The 19,658-nt window shown below is 39.8% G+C and overlaps 1 protein-coding gene across 7 annotated transcripts in view; it reads left to right on the forward strand.

Annotated features, from left to right (window-relative positions):
• The first annotated feature begins 306 nt into the window (after positions 1-306).
• The window catches only part of cfap20dc (CFAP20 domain containing), a 33,962-nt gene continuing 14,610 nt past the window's right edge, over positions 307-19,658 (forward strand). For 2 of the 7 annotated variants that reach the window (XM_079683427.1, XM_079683431.1), the window contains exons 1-13: positions 353-529; positions 676-765; positions 2,301-2,394; positions 2,484-2,556; positions 3,575-3,689; positions 3,831-3,978; positions 4,418-4,564; positions 7,248-7,420; positions 7,536-7,644; positions 9,718-9,810; positions 12,951-13,258; positions 17,827-18,174; positions 18,879-19,133. In XM_079683427.1, the coding sequence (XP_079539553.1) occupies positions 509-529; positions 676-765; positions 2,301-2,394; positions 2,484-2,556; positions 3,575-3,689; positions 3,831-3,978; positions 4,418-4,564; positions 7,248-7,420; positions 7,536-7,644; positions 9,718-9,810; positions 12,951-13,258; positions 17,827-18,174; positions 18,879-19,133 (1,974 nt within the window). In that variant the 5' untranslated portion in view covers positions 353-508. Of the gene's footprint in view, positions 327-352; positions 530-675; positions 766-2,300; positions 2,395-2,483; positions 2,557-3,574; positions 3,690-3,830; positions 4,000-4,417; positions 4,565-7,247; positions 7,421-7,535; positions 7,645-9,717; positions 9,811-12,950; positions 13,259-17,826; positions 18,175-18,878; positions 19,134-19,658 lie in introns of those variants that run through there. The other 5 variants (XM_079683430.1, XM_079683426.1, XM_079683429.1 and 2 more) reach the window with 5 other exon arrangements.

Below are 19,658 nucleotides of genomic sequence, written 5' to 3' on the forward strand. Positions count from 1 at the left end.
AAGTACAGCACCCATACATAGAGCTGACCACAAAGAGAGTACATAAAACAAAAAAAATGAATGAATACCACAAGAAACCATGCAATGAGAGACTACTCCAATGTATTGACTGGGAATTTAATGTTGTTGTTTTTTTGTAGGCCAATCTTTTTTCGGGGTTGCATTGTACTTCGTTCGCACTCGTCTCACCTCTGCTGCTGCAAGTGAGACCATAGACTGGTTGAGAGACCAATCTTATTTCTACTGCTCAGATCAAAATTACGTCGTAAACCCGTTGTCTACCTGACTACGGTTGTTAAGTGACGTCGTAGCTACAGTAGCATCAGGTAACCATGGAGATATATCCTTTGTGTTTGGCTGTCCTACAAATGCGTCTTGCTTTTTTTACTTGCTGCTCGTACTTAAGTATGCCAAACATTACTTTTCCGTGAACTGTAACAGATATGTAGTAAGCTATCTATAAATTGTATATTCTAAACGTTCAACCATTGGTGTGTCGTCACGTAAAATGTTCAGGAATAATTATCAGGTACGTTTATTTTAACCCATCTGTTTTTGGCCATCTTTGAACGCAACGCTCTTAGTAAACACCTGTATCTTTAGGCTAATTAGCTTAATGTGTAGCATGACATTAGCTGGAGGCTTTTACTCACAACCCATCGTGTATCCTCGCAGGGGGGACCTGTGGTTGAGATATTCAGTGGACAAGGAAAAGACCCTGTAGCAAAATGGAAACTTTGTGGAGGTCCGTCCTTCATACACAAGGTGAGATTTCAGAGTTGCTAGTTTACCCTACCACCTTCACATGGTGATTTTACTAGCCCACTTGTGCTCTACGTCAAGCTAGCACATCGGCCCTGTGTATAATCTGATAAAGTACAATACATATCCTAAAGTCAGTGGGTGGAAGTAACTAAGTACATTTACTCAAGTACTGAACTTACAAGTACAATTTTGACAAACTTGCACTTTACTTGAATATTTAAAGTATACTATTACTACTACTTTGTACTTCGTACTTCTATTCCACTTCAATCCAGAGATAAATCGTGTATTTATACCCCACTACATTTATTTAATACCTTAAGTTTCTTTGCAGATTTGGACTAATGATGTGAAATATAATCAACACTTAAATAAGACTTTAGTTACACCTGGAGTAACATTCAAGCTGCAGTATACAAAGTCCTTAAAACTCGCAGCACCTTTACCAGCCTTGATAACACATGAATGCATCAAGAATCACAATCAAAACATATAATATTATTCTGTAATGGACCAATTTGCTTAATAAGTACTTTAACGTTTGGTACTTTGAGTTTGTTTTGATGCTAATACTTGTGTACTTCTACTTGAGTAACATTATGAATGCAGGACTTTTACTTGTAACAGAGTATTCCTACACTCTGGTACTTCTACTTTTATTCAAGTATACGATCTGAGTACCTGCCTAATGCCTAACGTTCACAAAGTCTGAATAGTTACCACAGGGTTTAACTAACCCCCCTAGATAACATGCTGCATTGAAACAATACATTTAGGCTGTAAACCTAACCTACACTGTTTGACATTGTACAAGTTTCCATGGGTTATATCCTTTACCTTAACCCATAAGAACCCGGACCCATTTCTACTTTTGGGGAAATTAAGGGGAACATAATTTAGACTAAGCTCTTATATATAACTTCATTAACAAGGAGGATTTTTTGGTTTGAATTAGTTTGAACATTCTTTGAATTGAAAAATAAGAACATAGCAACTCAATATAATTGAATCAGCTAAATTAACTGATCAGATCATAATAATATTTCTAATTGTGCATATATGTCACTTTGGGTTTACTGTGAACGTTTGGGTTAAAGTCCCGATGTGACACCAGTGTCACAGCGATGTGTGTCATTTGTTTCATATCAATTTGATCAAGAAATGTTTCTACAACATGTTAAATGTAATAAAGGGCATGTTATGTAAGCATTTTAATTCTTAAATGGCTTGAATTTGACCTTTTAGCAACAAAAAAGCTAAAGCTGTATAAGGAACTTTCCAGAACATTTAAAGTCAATGTGACACCGTGTTACGGTGGGTCCTTATGGGTTCAATTCAGAGTAGAATGTGGCTTACATTTTATATTAAAATTCTGTTCTTGACCTCTAGCCTTTTTTAAATTTCAAAACTCATGCTTACATAAAAAAAGTCTCAAAATCTTACCTGTAGCCCACTGTTAGTACACAACAATGGTCACTTCACTGAGCGAGGCCTTGTACTTAGCAAGCTCTCTGATGTATTATTTTCTCCTTTAGGAGTACAATAAAGAAGTCAGAGGCTTTGTTTACTGTCTGGAGGGCAGCAGCCAGACAGTCAAGATGCAAATGCCAGAGCATGGGAAAATGTCTCGTAAGTAAACACACTTGCACCTAATAGTTCATGGCATTTTGGCTTCCCACAGCTTAATAGTAATTTATTTATTTGCCTACTTTTGTTAGTTGGACTTCTTCAAAGATTCTTGGTCCTTCAAGTGCATATTGAACAGTGCAAGGATTTTTCCATTGAGCTTTTGTAAGTACAGCAAGCAAAATAGTTTTCTGTTCAAAATACTTCATTTTGTATTGCATGAACATCTCAGTAAATCTTTTATTCTGTGGGTGATAAATGAATTTCATAACTGCAACTGTGGCTCAATATGGTAGAGACATCAATCTCTAATGGAGTGAATACAAACTTTGTTACACAAGGAAAAAAACTATAATATAATGTGAAATTTAAAAAATATGAATGTAACTGGAGTGCATTCCCCTCAGACTACCTAAATAAATAAATATAAACAGTTTGTTGGAAGCCCTTGAGCCTCCTGGAATAATGACTTTATCAGCAATGCTTATTATGTACTCTAATTTGCTTATATAATCATTTATGATTAAGATGTTATTAAACTACATGCTACAAAGAAAGCTTTTATCTTACCATCCAGAGTCAATTCTACAAGGTTATTTACAAAGGAATATTTTAAATGTGTAAAACATAATATGATCTGCATGGATGTTTGTTGATAGAAATAAGAATGCCACTGCGATTTACCAGTGTTCTCATGATCAATAAATCACTGTTTGTGCAATCAACTCTCTACCAATGTCTACAGACACACTCCCTGTGCTCAAAACTCCTGATGTATGTATTCTCTTCATAGTCAAATATAATTCATTACGGTCTCAGGCTCTGGTTTACAGTATCGATGCTGCTGTTTAGAAAGTGATATGGCATGCAGCAGGCCCTCAATAAAACAAGGAGGACATACTGTCAGAACTTTAAATCATTTCTACACTACAAAGTTGCTAACCTACTATTTTACATGCACACTAAATCATTTTAAGAATATGGGGTAATATTGCTGGGGTTGCTGTTCCATTAGAGAGTGCCATGACAGCTGATTTCACGAGGCTACATTAAAGTAAAAGCTCCTTTTTAAGAGCTAACCTTCTACAGACCAATAAAAGCTTGTGGCATTTTCTGCTCAGTACTTCCTTATGACACCGTTTATGCTGATGATTATTTATATTTTCTTGTCTGTCATTTACAGGATAACCGATTTAGAGCACCTGAAAAGAAGACTTTACTTATCAACAGTACATAAAGAGCTGTCTGCCACACATTTGCATGCAAAGATACCTCTCGTAGGATTGAAACGCAGTGTCGTGAGTATCTTTCACATCCTTGCCATGTTCTATTCTCCGAGTTCTTTCAGATACGTGCTTCTTTATTGTTTGTTTTAAATCTCGTGAGCTGCTCTAAGAGAACCTTATAACTACAGTATCATATTGTTTCTTTTGTCTCAGTGGTCTACTTTGTGCATCGACCTTATATCATTCACCAGTGAACTGTTCAAGGGGTTTTTGACATTGGATGGCATCACTTTGTTTGCAACCTGTAAAGTCCGCAGAATCTTCACCATGAAAACAGTGCCTTCCGAACTCTCAGGCGATGGTAATGCTTTAAACAAAACAGGTAGGCTGATTAAACAAATGTTTAATCCGTAAAGTGCCCTCCCTGACTCGTTATATAAGAGATAATGGCTTTGCACTGAAACTTCGAATCAATGCTCTTCACTTTAAATAGGTTTAGTCTGTCTTTATTTGGAACTGTGTGTATGTGTGTTGGGAGAGAGAGAACAAGTTGGCTGTGTCTATGGTAGTTGGCTGAGAGCGGTGGTTTTTGTTCAACTCTAAAATGGCTCAGCGGAGCAAACAGCTGCACTCAGCACTGGCTGCTTACTGCACACATACGTTACTTGCCAGATAAGACAGCTTGTCATTTGTATTTTTCTGTTGACAAAAGTGCTACATGTATGTTAAGTCAATAATAAGTGTTTGGGTTTATTGTCTGATTTGGCTTAATCTGAGCATGTTCTCTTTTTTTGATCAAGATACGTTTCTCAGTGGAGCCGGTCTCATGGACTCGGTCCCTCGCAGCTGCCAGTTCCCATCTGATGTAAACTACGTTACCCAAGTGTTGAACATGGAGAATTTACGGAAGGCAGACATGAGGGCTGGACTGTTGAGCTCTGACTGTGGTGGGTAAGAGAAAATCACATGATTGTAAAATGCTATACATTGGTGGATAATATCTTAAGTACATTTACTCAAGCACTATATTAACATTTTTGTGGTACCTTTTATTCTTCAGATTTTCCATTTTATATTCCACTACATTTGAAAGAAAAGATTGTATTTTTTAATACATTTTTCCGACAGCAATAATATTTCAGCTATAACAACAGCATCAAAACCCCCGTGTTTGAATCAAATATAAGCTTGGAAATTAAGCTCCCTTATCCTTTTTCTTTTCATTTAAAGGGCTAGTGCATACGATTAAGTGACTGAATACAGCTCAATTATCCAGAGTTTCACCGCTCTGAGCTACTGTAGAAACATGGAGACATTGACCCGCTGCTAATGTACATGTGAAGGGCTCATTTTAGGCTGATGAAAAAAATAACAATTCTTAGCTTCAGGTGGTTATAAACAAATACAAATAAGTGTGTCGCTCACATGGGACCCTGGGCAGCTCAGTTGTGAGCTGGCTGTCTTCTGCCCAGAACGCAGGTTTGACTCCCGAGCCTTCAGAAGGTTTCAGGCAAAGTTAATCCCTCTGTCTCTCCCTTTCAACTCTGCATCTCAAGGCGAACGCAAGAAAAAATATCTTTTTAAAAATAAAATAGTGATGAATATTATACTTTCGCCAATAGATCCCCTTTATTCATACACACTGCTCCATTTAAAGGAATGTTATCTTTAATGCATCATAACATGTTTAAATGTATAACAACAAGTACTGTATACTGAAGGTTTGCTCATATATATTTACAACACAAGATATCTGCCGTTATCAATGCAACAGTTAATATACATACTGTAGAGATGGTGTAGAAATTGATGCACATAAATAAACAGCTTCCTACGATTTCAGACTGGGATTTGAATCTTTTTATTTTCCTCCCATGAAATGCCTTTAGTCCTCATTTTTATGTTCGTGTGCACCTCACCTGTACTCGGAGTGCTGCAATTATCTCCTCATATAAAAAGACATGCACCAGTAATCCAGCTCTGCCGCCTCTGTGGCCTTTCTTATCAGCGCTTATTTATTTGTTCTGACAGCTGTCTAAGTCATGTTGAGTCAACTGGCAATGCCCATGGAAGAGAGCAGTAACCACACACAACAAATGGCTTTTCCTAATTAGCATCAGCATTATTAGCATGACATTTCTAATCATAATTAAAACGATTGCTATTAAACTAGGCATCCAATTTAACTGTGACAAAGTTGCTTGGTGAATATTGTTGCTTCACTACCCAATCTGTCAGAAACTGTTAAAAGTAAGCGACGGCAGTATTTAACGCGCAGCAGCAAACAAAACGTGGTTATCTAAGACATTCTGTTTCCAGGTCAATGAATTTGCACAGATCAAATCAACGCTCAAAATAAATAATGATCATCAATTCATCATATATCTTTTTTGATTTCTGGGATTCTGCAGATTGAAAATGCACAACAAAACTCTGAAACCATGGTCACTTTGGAGTCAAATCTGCTGTATCAAATGAGCGTGACTTCTCTTTCTTCGCTCTGAGTGCATCAGCTTGGCTCTGTCTGTATCATCTTGGCAATCCTATGTGTTTTGTGTCTGCTTTTGGCTCTTATGACGATCAGACAGAGAGTGTGTGTTTCTGTTAGCACCAGCGGACGTGGTCCTAATGACACAAAAACACCGATAGCAAACTATTTTAAGAACACTATAATAACATTAAAAAATAATAATAATACAAAATATAGTAAAATCAAATAAAGCAGTATTTACATTGAAATAGAATGATATAAAATATGTGCAGTAAAAAAAACAGATATTGTCAACATCCATCCATCCATCTTCTCCCGCTTATCTGTGGTCGGGTCGCGGGGGTAGCAGTTCCAGCAGAGAGCCCCAAACTTTCCTTTCCCTGGCCACATCAACCAGCTCTGACTGGGGGATCCCAAGGCGCTCCCAGGCCAGCAAAGAGATATAATCCCTCCACCTGGTCCTAGGTCTACCCCTTGGTCTCTTCCCAGCTGGACGTGCCTGGAACACCTCCCTAGGGAGGCGCCCAGGTGGCATCCTAACTAGGTGCCCGAACCACCTCAACTGGCTCCTTTCGACGCGAAGGAGGAGCGGTTCAACTCCGAGTCCCTCCCGGATGACCGAACTTCTCACCTTATCCCTAAGGGAGACACCAGCCACCCTGCGGAGAAAATCCATCTCGGCCGCTTGCATCCGCGATCTCGTTCTTTCGGTCATGACCCATCCTTCATGACCATAGGTGAGGGTAGGAACGAAAATGGCCCGGTAGACAGAGAGCTTTGCCTTCTGGCTCAGCTCCCTTTTCGTCACAACGGTGCGGTAAAGCGACTGCAGTACCGCTCCCGCTGCTCCGATTCTCCGACCCATCACGCTCCATTGTTCCCTCAATCGAGAACAAGACCCCGAGATACTTGAACTCCTTCACTCGGGGTAAGGACTCATTCCCTACTTGGAGTGGACAGTCCATCGGTTTCCTGCTGAGAATTGTCAACATTGTGTGAATGAATGTAATGCATAGAGTCTGCGTTGTGGCTGAGGTAAAGCCACGTTTAGATTATGTATGAGAAAAAGATGTAAGAAAATTCGAAAAATGGAAATCTTAATTAAACAACAAAGGTCTATGATTGACATTTCGTTTCAGTTCCTGACCAGTCTACCACTGCCAGATCTACCGGTTATAGAAGAGCCAGGCCTCAGGGTGTTTTACACACAGCCTCAGGCTCCAGGGTTTCAGGGCCACCCCCTCAAACTGGAAGAAAAAGCAGTGCAGCCTCAGAAGAAATGGATAAAAGTCTTCTCTTTGTATCGAATGTGGTAAGCTCATGAATCCCATAATATCAAACATAACTATATGTCATACATGACTACAAATACAAAATAGATCATGTTGTTTTTGAACTTGTTTTCCTTCTCTTGTTGTTCCCTGCAGGCATCCCCGTCTAGTAAAATGAACCAAAAAGTTGCTGCAGAAAGTGAGAGCAGTGCCAAACTGAGGGATCATTTATCACACGGAGAACCTTCCCAAATTCTTCTCCAGGGTAGAATCGAATAAGAGTTCGATGTGTGGTTTTATCTCAGCTGCATGCTTCCTACACTACAACTATACATGCCCTCGTCAGCTATTATATCACCAGATACATTTGTATCTTTATTTGTTTAAGGCGTTGTATACAGACTTACTTACATGAGGATGGCTTTAAATTCAACAAAATGAAAATCTGTGTGGGAAGAAGCTGACATTTAATTTTCTTCTACCTGTTTTTCTGTGGATAAAAGACTAAGCTTTATTATTAATATTAAAAATATACAGTGTGTGTATATACATACACAAAACATTAAGTTGGTAAAAAATAATCAGATTAACAATAATGCTTAACAGCTATATAAGTATATACCTCGTATATAAAATATATGTATTCATTATATTTATATATAAATATACAGTGTTAAACAAGCACATTGGTATATCACACTTACTGTAGAATAAAGCAGCCATTACGCTCACTCACTGAATCACAACATGGTTTAGAGTTTAGGGGGGTGGCCAGTGTTAAATACAGAACAATAAACACTGATAACAAGACAATGCTGTAAAGTAATTAAAATATGAAGTGAAAGGAGGTCTGTTAGTCTTTAAGCGTATTTTGTTCCTTCTCCTCAGATCAGCTTCTAGGTTAAAAAAAAATTGAGATCATTGATTGTTCAATGACAGCTTTGGCTATTGTTTTTCCTAATGTGTGCACACATTACCAACCAGAGCGGTTTTTCTTTTTGAAGCCAGTGAGTGTTTCCTTACAAAGCCCATGATCGACAGATGATTCTCCATCTCTGATTGGTTGTTAAATCCCACACTGGCCATTTTTTTGTATGTAGTTGTAGGTCTCTGGACCCAATAGCAAGCAGCAAACATGCAAACGGATCATTGGAAAGAAGAAATAAATAGATATATGTACAGTCTTAGTTGTAATGTGGACCAAGAAGCAGAATGCAGAGGTTGAGCAGTTATCGCAAAAGGCAGATTATTTGGTCTTTGTTCAAAAGCTCAGTCATTAATAGGTAAGCAATCAGCGAGACCGACAGAGTCAGAGAGGGAGCTGGCAGTGATGCATAAATAACGCACATGACAACTTTTGCCAAAGAGAGCGACCTGTTTTTAAGTGACTGATAGGCGGTAATAAGGAGCAGAACATTTGAAATTAAACTAAAATGGGAGACTGAACCCAGCACAGAAACATAGCTGACAAGTTTTTAGAAAATTACAGAATTAAAGTTTATTCCTGTAGCTAGAAAGTGTTTTTTTGGAAAAGCAAGGCTTACTTTTTCACTGCTCAGCATTGGCTTATAGAGGAGATACCAATATCATTGCGACCCACCCTCATTAATTCATAACGCAAAAACGCCAAACATTATAATTTGAAAGAACCAAACTTAAATATCCCTTTTTCTCATATGCAAACAAAGCAAATCAACCAAGCTCTAGTTGTTTGTCTTGCAGTGAAAATGTTATAAACTGATCAAGGGACATGACGTAGGCTTTGACTCGGTACCTCCTAATATCTTGTACCCTGGGTGACTGAGAAACATCATCGATGGAAATCACTCCGTTGGTTTTATTGTAAGGCTTGTGAATGTGATGTGCACCGATGCAGATCCGGTGTATAGCTGCATGACTTAAAGTGCGCTTCTTGCTGTTAAAGCGCACACTGCATTCCCCTAATCACATCTTCTTGGCCTTAAGAATGCATCCGATTATTCTTGTGCATCAGTTAAAGCATTACATATCAACCAACAAAACAAGATCCCAGCTCTGGCACAGTTTATTCTCCCAAGCACCTAATAACAGCTTTTTCCGTTGGTAATGCACCATCCTTTGAGCATGACTGAATGCAAAAACCGATGATTACAATTCCTTAATCAGCTGAACATAATGTAGCAGGATGTATTCTCCCTGCACTGAATGAATGTAAGAAGCTCAGTTACTGAAATGCCTTCATTAATAAGGACTTTCACAGTGCATAATCATTTCACAGATATGCTTCTGGCAAGCTATAATAACATTGTTTGACTGTTTTGTGTTATAAAGCTGTTCTAATGTTGAAAGGACTCTGTAGGAACACTTGGCAGTTTACAGCCCCATCCCCCGAAAGACAGAGTGTTTGACAAGCAGGGATCTAAGAAGCTCCGGGTGTACAGTGCAGGAAGAGGTGAGATCACTTCATCGCGTGTTCACTGAGTATGTTGGAATACACAGTTTTAACGTGTTTACAGGTTCAACACCGTAGGTCAGGGGGTGCCCACACTTTTTCAGCTTGGGAGCTACTTTTAAAATGACCACGCCCAAGTGATCTACCTACAGGGCCGGGGGGGGGGGTGCTAGTGGACTAAACGGCGGCGGATAAACGGCGGTGGATAAACTGTGGCGCGCTTACACCAATTGACCTTTCGCAAAGCCACGCCCCCCCTTGGTTACTGTTGCTAGTCCGACAAGCTGAGAGCCAGATGCGTTAAACAAAGCCATAATGGAGGGTCTCCGTAACGTCGGAGTCGCCTTAAAAGACTCATTTTGGAGCAATAACGCAGCAATATCCTCCAGGTCCCGACAAAAGGGACTACAATACGCTATGGAGGGTTATATCCACAGTATAAACATTAGAAAAGAGGGAGGCACAACATCAATAGAGGCACTTGCATACAGGTCGCAGTGCAAGAGTGAAAACCACATGAGCTGTATGTCAAATTCGACGGAATTATTATTATTATTTTGGAATAAAACAATACAATCACAAGAGGCATTAAATGTTGTAGTTTGTCTAAAGTTAACTACCGTTTCCTTGGTGGCTTTCTGCATCCACCTTGTTGTTCCTTTGTGGGGGTCGGGGTGCCCACTTGTGCAGCAGGATTAGGGAAGTCGGCAGTAGGCTTTCCATTAACAAAATGCTACAAAGATTAAAGCAAAATATAAATGAATGATTGCCTGTTGGCTTTCTTGTTTGTACTTTGACCACAGGTAGACTAATAACGGAGCTCAGCTGTTCAGACATTATTATACATCAAGTGATATACATGGTCAAAACGACCTATAAGCACACAGCTTACAGCTGTAGTCGTGTGACTTTAGCTAACGTTAGTTAGTGAAATTAGTTAATTAAATTAGTTAGTTAATTTGTGAATGTAATCTTTGCTAGCTAGCTAGCTACGTTAGCACGTATTTACCTTGGAGCAAACGTATTTGTGTTAGTTGATATTCGCCATATTCAGCTGGGCATGGGGCCTGCCGCATTTCTTTATCCACTGGCGGCATCTCTCCTCTCGGGTTTTGGGTTTAGGAAATGGGTAAAATATCACCCCCCCCCCCTCTAAGCTTATGGGATATCTGCTATCCGATTTGCAAAGACCATAAGCACAACGCTTCACCATTTTCGCAATGAATTTGAACGCTAAGCTTGTCGGACTTCCACAGGGAGCCGCGCACGTGATCGAATATGATTGGACAACGGGCATTTAGGGGCGTGGCTTTGCGAAAGGTCGATTGCGCCGCATAAACGTATAATAGTGCGCCGCATTTGCGCTTCAGATGAGGAGGTGAGGCCCCCTCATAACTGCATGAACCCATATGGCACAATACAACTCAGACTGGCTTACCTGTACGTAAATCAAGTGGCAAATGCCATGGTAAGGATGGATGATAGGCTAACTTTGAAAAAAATAAAATGTTTTTTTTTCTTTTCTTCTTTTTTTTTTTCAATGCCATGCGATCTACACACACTACCCTTGTGATCGACCGGTCGATCGCGATCGACGTATTGGGAACCCCTACCGTAGGTTATTTAATTCTGATTAGCAGCCTCTCCAGATGCTGTTCCATGGTGGCAACAGAAAGAGAAGTAAAACCAGGGAGAAAGGCAATTCCACACCCAGTAGGCAAAAGAGTGAGCACCAACCCCTGACCCTAACAGAAACTACAAAGCCCCTAACAGCAGGTTAGGCTATCTTCTGCTGTGAATAGACAGGGAGTGTAGCAGCAGATGGAGCAGCAGGGAGATGTGTGCACTTTCATACTGAGTGATGGTTTGAAGAGTCTAAAAAGATAGTGAGTGATGGGACAAAGGAGAATAATATGCATACTGAGTGATATTGGTTTCTACTTTGCCTGTTCTGATTTGACCAAGGAGCTTTTTTATACTTGATAAAAAATAACTATTTCCAGTCTTAATTTAAATCACTTCAAAAATATTGCATGAATTTTAATGAGCCACATTCAGTGCTGCATACACCATCGCTTTTGTTCCCCCTTTTTAATTTTGCATAGCCCACGTCAAGGCCATTTCAGGATTTGTGTAGGTGTACCTACTTCTATCTTAGCCCAAGAAACCCCCCTCCACACACACTTACACACAGGCGCGCACACACACGCCACACACCCACCTACACCGGCATTGTCCTCAGAAAACGTGTGCACGTGCTCTGAAAGCTCATCTATGGATGTTTCTCCACAGCAATAAGCTCCTTGGCTGTAGCCCTGCCCAAAGACTGAAAGCAGTTAGTTCATTAATGGTAATGTGGCATATTAAATAAAAGTCAGAGGGCCATCTCCTGAGCTCAGGGTTTGCCACACAGTGGGCAATTAGAGAAAGTGATTATACTGTCGAGAGGTTCAGATGTGCTCCCTCATTCACATAGTGGTGCCACTCCCTTTGATCTCAGGCCGGAGGAGGTTAAGGATTCAGTGTGTCATGCATCTTTCATTTAAGGCTTGAAGAGATTGTACCCAGATATTCAGGAACATACTGTCACAGTTTCTCTTTGTTCTGTAACAAAAAATTGAAATATAAAGCGGAACGGCTGCAACATTTACCTGGAAAATATGTCAGTTTTAAAGAGTGTTTGTACAGAGCTTTCATTGTTTGAGTGACAACGTTGCAGTAAACTGCTGTCCTCACTACTGATTATGTTGTTCATATTATCATTACGGTATCAGCGTAGCAGGGCTATAAAAAAAGAACTACTCCATCACATCAGTGCTGGAGAGATGAATGGCCTTTTTCTGGCAGGCAATCAAATTCATTACAACTTTGCATATTTTTATTATGTATTTTTATGTGCATATAATCAAATGAAACTAGAAGGATATTAATCACACGATGAAAAAAACTCAAATCATTCACTGTAGTTAGATTCCTATCATTATTCTTTACTCCACCTGGCTAAGACCTTCATGTGTTTTTCTAAAAGACTTATTCATGAATCCAACGATTTGTACACTCAAGGTTGGCTTTTCAAAAAAGATTTTTTCTCCTGCTTCAGTTTAAATATGAGGATTTTTACTTTTTTTCTTTTATTTCAGAAGAGTGTAGCCTCAGGGAGAGTTCAGGATCTGCCCCCTCTCCAGCAGAGCCCCTGCGCGGCTTCATCGGTCCAGGTCTTTCTCGTGACCTGCAGGTCGGGAGCAGCTGGGAGAGTAATGACGGGTCCGAGCCCCAGCTCACTCTGAAAGAAGAGGTGTTCACTTTCTCATCCCAGCCACACTCACCCAAACGAGGGCAAGGCCAGGGTGAGCAGGAGAAGACGGAGATGGGAGATGATCCGGTTCAGAGTGGAAGGCGGTATGAGGCCAAGCCCGAGGACGACTTCATCGGCAGTGAGAGTGATGAGGTATGTCTGATCTTTGTAGGGGCACGTGCACACTGCCAGTACTTAATGTGCACATTTGAAAAATATTCAATGATGTTATAATATTTTGCATTATATCCACATTTTGATTCCATTCAGTTTGATTTGATTCATTGATCAGTGGCAGTTAACTGCAGAATACCTTAACTTCAAAGGTCAGGGGGGGCATTTATTATCAGAATATTTAATAATGGTTCTGAGACTTATAATTAAGATAAGTAGTTTTTCTATTGCTGAGCACAGAAATCTAAAGTGTTGAACCAAGTGCAAAGACCTTCAAAGAAATGCTAATTGCTTTTACTTATTTAGAACGTTATAATAAGTCAGATTATTCAGACCCATTAAGAACCCAAATGTAGTTGTGAAGCTGATTAGTTTAAAAAAAATGTGTTGCATTAAATGATTTAAGTGACCTTTGAATGTTAAAGAAGAAAATCCACTGCTTAAACAAAAGAAACCTTACCAGAAACTGATTCTGGACATCTCTGTTGCATGTATGTGTAACATCTCATGTTTCAATCTTTATACAGTCTATGGTTTCAATATGCTTTTTTTAACTTGTGATAACAATCCAGAAAGTATCAGTTTATTTCCTGGTCATTTGAAATGGAGTCAACAGGAAGCCTGGGAAAATGCCCCTTTTCCATTGCTATGTGTGCATGTGCAGATAAACATCTATAGAGCTCACATCAGGTTGATCTGGTAAGAACAACAGTACACAGGTTCTGTTTGCTCGTGTTACGGCCCTAACCAGAGTTGACATTTTGATTTTCCACTTTTGTTTTTGAAGAAGGGCTTTATGTCTACCATATATGTACCTCTGTTGAAACATTTTCATTACGGCTGGTTTTCTGCCAGTGTTCATTGCTTACAATCCACAAATAGATTATTAGCTTATAACCAACAGTGTTTCATTATACTACTTCCCAAGAAAAACTAACGAAAAAAGAGGAAAATATACAGTGTGTGCTTTTTGCAAAAGAGAAGTCATACAGCACACAGTGTTCCAAAACTGATTTGAAATGTTGCCCTAAAGTGAGCCACCCAAACACTTCCAAAAGTAACAAACACACGCCAACCATAGCTTGGGTTTTTTTTGGTTGAATGTTACTACTGACGTTAAACAGCTGAGGTTGAAGGAAATTGGATGACTTTTTTAATTACAACATTTCACAATGAAATAACACTACAAGTGTGTCTAAGGGGGGTGATTAAAGGAGCACTTTTTCGAATTAACACATTAAAATCAGCTCCCATCACTCTGCATGAAGTATAGTTAAAAGGTGAAGAATAAAGCATGCACTTTCAATACTGTTAAAAAAAAGAGTAAGAACTTGGATCTGGTAAAATGCTCAGTGTTTTGAAACTACCAGCAGGAAGAAGGGCATTTGAAGTGTTATGCTTCTCGCGTACAACTTTTCTGTGAGATGGTCAGTTTGGAAGTGACTATTCTTCAGAGGCGAAAATGAGCCACGCTTCTGTAATATCCAAAATAAACACAGTTTTTTTTTTTTGCTATCCCCAAAGATTATATATTGGATAACCACAACTTCTTCAAATATAGACTGCTCTCCGACAGTGTATATTTGTATGAAGGCTGTTTATGGTGAAGCACAAAGCTGAAAATTACACATTGCCCCAGAAGGTGGAAACATGTGGATCGTTATTGTTACTTATTCCCATTGAGCGAAGATTTGTTTTTGAACTATAGTCCCACTATGGAGCTCTTTATCTATGTGTAGGTCTTTCAGATACTTTTAAGCAAATGCAGTGTGCTTGTTTTTAGAAATATCCTCAATATTACTTTTTCTTGATTGCTTATTTCTCAGGAAAGATTTAAGCATACCAAATAGCAATCAGCAGGGCTGGGATGGAAAGCAAATGATCTGTCAACACACTTTTAAAATCTCAATTTATCCCAAACTTTTATTTATTGGTTTTTCCAGGGTAGGCACTGCTATCGGGTTCTGCAAAATGTAAGCGTTAAGGCACACATGTTTTCACTTAAATGATATACCCATTAAAACGTATTGAGGAAATAAGGGGCTAATCATAATTAGGGATTAGTACACTTCTAAACAGCTGTCAATAAGTCATGAGTATTGTTGAAATCGCTGTTAAAATATTAACACTATTGTGAGTAAACTAATCCAGTGCGTGCCCTTGGCTCTGTCGGCCCTTCCTCTTGCAACAGATCAGACGTTTCAAACAGACTACAGAATCCCCTCGCTCCCTTTTGTCTTTGGGGTTATGAATGTGAATTGAATAATTGCTAAATCTGCTGAGATATCAGAAAAGCATCTAAATTATTACCGAAATCTATCAAAATTTGTTCTGTAAATTATTAACAGCAGGATTTTTCTTTATCTTTTCAACACTGTGCAAAGATATTCATAGTAGACAAAATCCCCAAATGATATCTGCTTGCATTGAAAGCAGTCTTTAATTATAGCAGCAACATCACCACCTTTCCTGTCATGTCGAGAAACATTCGTAACATTAAAGTTTGGAGGTGTTAGGATCTGGGGTGACTGCTACCATTTCCCAGCCAGGTTACAAATAAGACAATCCACATTCTATAAATGATGTGACTTGGACACATTCGTCAAAGGTGTCCGGAGCTTAACCATAATGGTGGATTTGAACGCCTCAGGGCGTTTGGGGGGAGAGAGAGGAAGAGAAAATGGTAGTAGGGAGAAGAAAGGGACAAGAGGTAATTTTGGTTCTCACAGTGACCAGTTTTTCATTTGGTCAGTGAACCCTAGGAGTGGAGAGGAGGGGGAGAGTGTGACAAGTAAGGAAGGAGAACTGGATGGATTTCTGAGTTTCAATTAAATGAATCTCCACTGATGGTATTTGGTATGTTGGGTGAAGACTTTCCTTCTTGGTTTGTCCCAAATTCTGTCTTCAGACAGGGGCTTAAATGGCTCCGTCCTGGTTTCCTCTGTGAGCCCTGATGGAAGCCCTTCTGTTTATGAAATCCTGTTGGTTTTAGTTAGCTTTGTATTAGCATTACTCTTTGTCAACGGCTCATGGTAAAGGTGAGTGACTTCCACAAAGTCTATACACCCCCAAACTGACCTTTTAATCAGTGGATCCAAGTGTTATGCACATTCTAGAGACATTTGTAAAAGCTTCCTAATCTCAGGTCCCATTCACTGTAGCTCAGTGTAGTGACACAACTAAATGCTTGCTTCATCCTGTCCAAAGTAATAACACACTGTGACTGTGGTTAGCCATCTAGCAGAAATTGGCCTGATTTAGATTTCTATTCATTTATGGTAGGTTGCTCATTTCTTGGAGCAATATCATCTTTCAAGTAGTTGCATCAGTTTCATGCAATTCTTTTGAGCTAACATTTGTTCAAAGAGAAATATTAACGACAAAACAAAGCAATGAACCTGCAGTGTGCATTATGAACTATTTTGAAATGGATAAGAGACAATAGAACCAATGTAAAAAAATATATATATATATTCAGGAAAATGCAATAATAAAACCCGAACAGATGCAGTAGTGCAGCGACTACTTTCATGATACTCATTCATTGTTTATTCACTTGCACTTGTTACAATGATAAAGCATAGACAGAAAAGAGAAAACAAATAACATATGGAGCGAGTGAGATAAGAACCTTGAGGTGCTTATGATAACCTTTCACCCCGAAAAAAAACAAAGCTCAGAGATGAAAGAAAATGCCTCAAAAAGAGACGGCTGGAGGAAGAAATGAAGAGATAGTGTCATTTTGAGGGAAGCTTCAAACGGTGTAATTGATGAGAAACAATGTCTATATTATGAACTGAAAAAGTGTGTGCTTGCTGTCTGGGCGTAAGTATTATACAATTATAATCTTCTGTATTTATGGAGAAATGCAAAGGCTGGAGTTAACATTAAAAATATATAACAGCGTTCTATGCTTTAAATGTAGACTTGCATCACTGTGGCGGTCTGTTCATACGGTTTACCTGTGTTCGGTGAGGTGGTTTTTAGTGTAGGATGTTTTTGTGAAAGTTTTGGCGCTTTTGTTTTTTTAACTTTTCTTACTGTGAAAGTGGGTCACACTTGGAATCTATTGTGAATCCAGCAGCCACCCTCAGTAAATGAGCAAACTTCTCTGAATCACATATCTTTCGGTGGCGAGTGTTTGATATTCAAAACTCTTTTTCAGTGGAGTATTCCTGAAATATTGAAAATAAATATAACCTTATTGGTAGGTGACACATCGTGAAGTACATCACAGTTTAAAGGGGGGGGGGGGGGGGAGGGGGGAGATTAGCACACTTAAAGAGAATGCCATTACCCTTTTGAAATGTAAGGTTAATTTAAAGCTAAGCCACCAACACCCGATCAATCCCAATGACTGTTAGACATCTCATTATCATATTTAATTAAGCCAACATCAATCTAAAGGACAGAACACAACATTAAAGTTGTTCAGGTAACACTAGGAGAGGCTGCCTACTCTTAGGTCATTACTAATCATCTGTTTTTACAGTGGGTTTTACAATCATTTAAACATCAACAATTGTATTTCTCTGTATTTCTTTAAGGATAACAGCTTCACCAAGATCAACCATGCTACTTCAAGATCTCCTAGTCCATATTTGGATGGTCAACTTGAAGTCCACCCTGAATCTCAAAACATGGACCAAACAGCACCAACGGAGCTCAGTCCAGCTTCCACCGGCATGCAGTCTCCATCCAGTGGGGGGGCGGAGGCAGCTGAGATGGCCCCAACACGCTGCCTCTCACCCAGTGTGACACCCAGAAGGCAGGAACACAAGTGTGGCCCGCGTGGATCAGACACACTGAACCAGTTTGTGGATGAGAACAGCAGTGTCACGCTTTCCAGAAGTCTCCTGCATGAAGTCAAATTAAATGCCTCCACACAGAACAAGGTACTGCTTATATATACAACAGGCTCTGGCTCTATTTTGTTTGTGACAGAGAGGCAGAGCTAAGAAGGACTCTTGAAAAAGTTTGTTGCAACACCGTGCTGAGACGGATCAGACTACGGACTGTTGCAAATTGAGGTTGGCCGCTGCTCCAGTTGAAAAGATCCAGGATCAGAGTATTGTCAACTGGAGCGATCACAAGGCCTGAGGGGAGATCAGTCACTTGGCTGTTGCTTTCTGCATTTACGCGACTCACTGCTGAGACAAGTCCCAGCATCCTTCTACGGTACAGCTTCTAGCTGATTATTTGTGCCGACTCCGGCAGGCAGCATGCAGTGAAAGCTTTGACTGAAAGGTTGTCAGAAAAATATGACAAGGATTTTGTTTCCCTCCCTACAGCCCTGGTTTATTGACTGCCATTGATTCGACAGCAGGGAAACACTAGGCTTCCTTGCACAAATCCAGTTAGCATAGCACTCTCTTAAATCAATAGATCCACTGTTAAAACACATTTTCTTTAGAGGGTAAGGAGTAGTGTCCAAAGCCGCGTTGAGCTCTGTCTGAGACCACTGTCTGCTGTTTTTCTCTATGTTGTTGTTTGCACAAAGCATTGTATCAACTATGTGGAGAGTGTATCTGTGGTTCTGACTAATTGAAAGACATTCTTTTGGGGATTTCCTTCAAATAAGTCATGTGTTTGTGTGCAGGTGATCAGTTTAAAGGAAGAAGGAGCCAACACCGTACACCCTAATGACTCCAGTGTTTACAACTTGCACCCGCTTAGCAGTCTACGAACACATGGGGAAGATGAAGAAGAGCTTCGAATGCTGGCAAGCCTCAAAAGAGAGCATGAGGAAGATGAATGTAAAGCCTCAGGCCTCAGTGCCTCTCAGATCCAACACTGTAATGTCAGCGTTAGCATGAGCAGTGACGACGCTTCTACCTGGACCCACATCTCCAAGGTCTGTACCATCATCCTCTTCTACCAGCAGCTCATGTGCAGCTCGTCTCACTATTTACAATCATTAGCACGTTGTCCGTCTCTCTATCGCCCGTGTGGAATCATTATTTTGACCCCGGTTGATCCTCGCCCTTGTTCATTTACATATCAAGCCCCGGACTTATGCAAACGGGAAGTGCTAATGCACCTTTTTCTCCCGTGTGTTTTCTGCATTACAAAAGATTATGGAGATCGAAACACATTGATTGGCCTCTTATAGCTCTTAAAAGCACACTGGCATAATATCCACAGTTTCCCCCAGTGACTAGAAAACATTTAGGTCATTTGAAATGATCCACACAAGTCCTTTTAGAATTCAAGGAGTGTGCGGTTTGCTCTTGGCTATTGAAGGTCATTTATATCTATGGGCAATTAACATAAGCACATTGCACTTATGAAGAGTGAACACTGCCCTGCCTGGCCCTGCTGGGTCTACTGCACGATCCCCATTGAATAGAATGATTACACATGCTGGGGTCATAGCCCT

Source organism: Notothenia rossii (genome assembly GCF_949606895.1).
Source record: "Notothenia rossii genome assembly, chromosome: 5".
In the NCBI taxonomy this organism is placed as follows: Eukaryota; Metazoa; Chordata; class Actinopteri; order Perciformes; family Nototheniidae; genus Notothenia; species Notothenia rossii.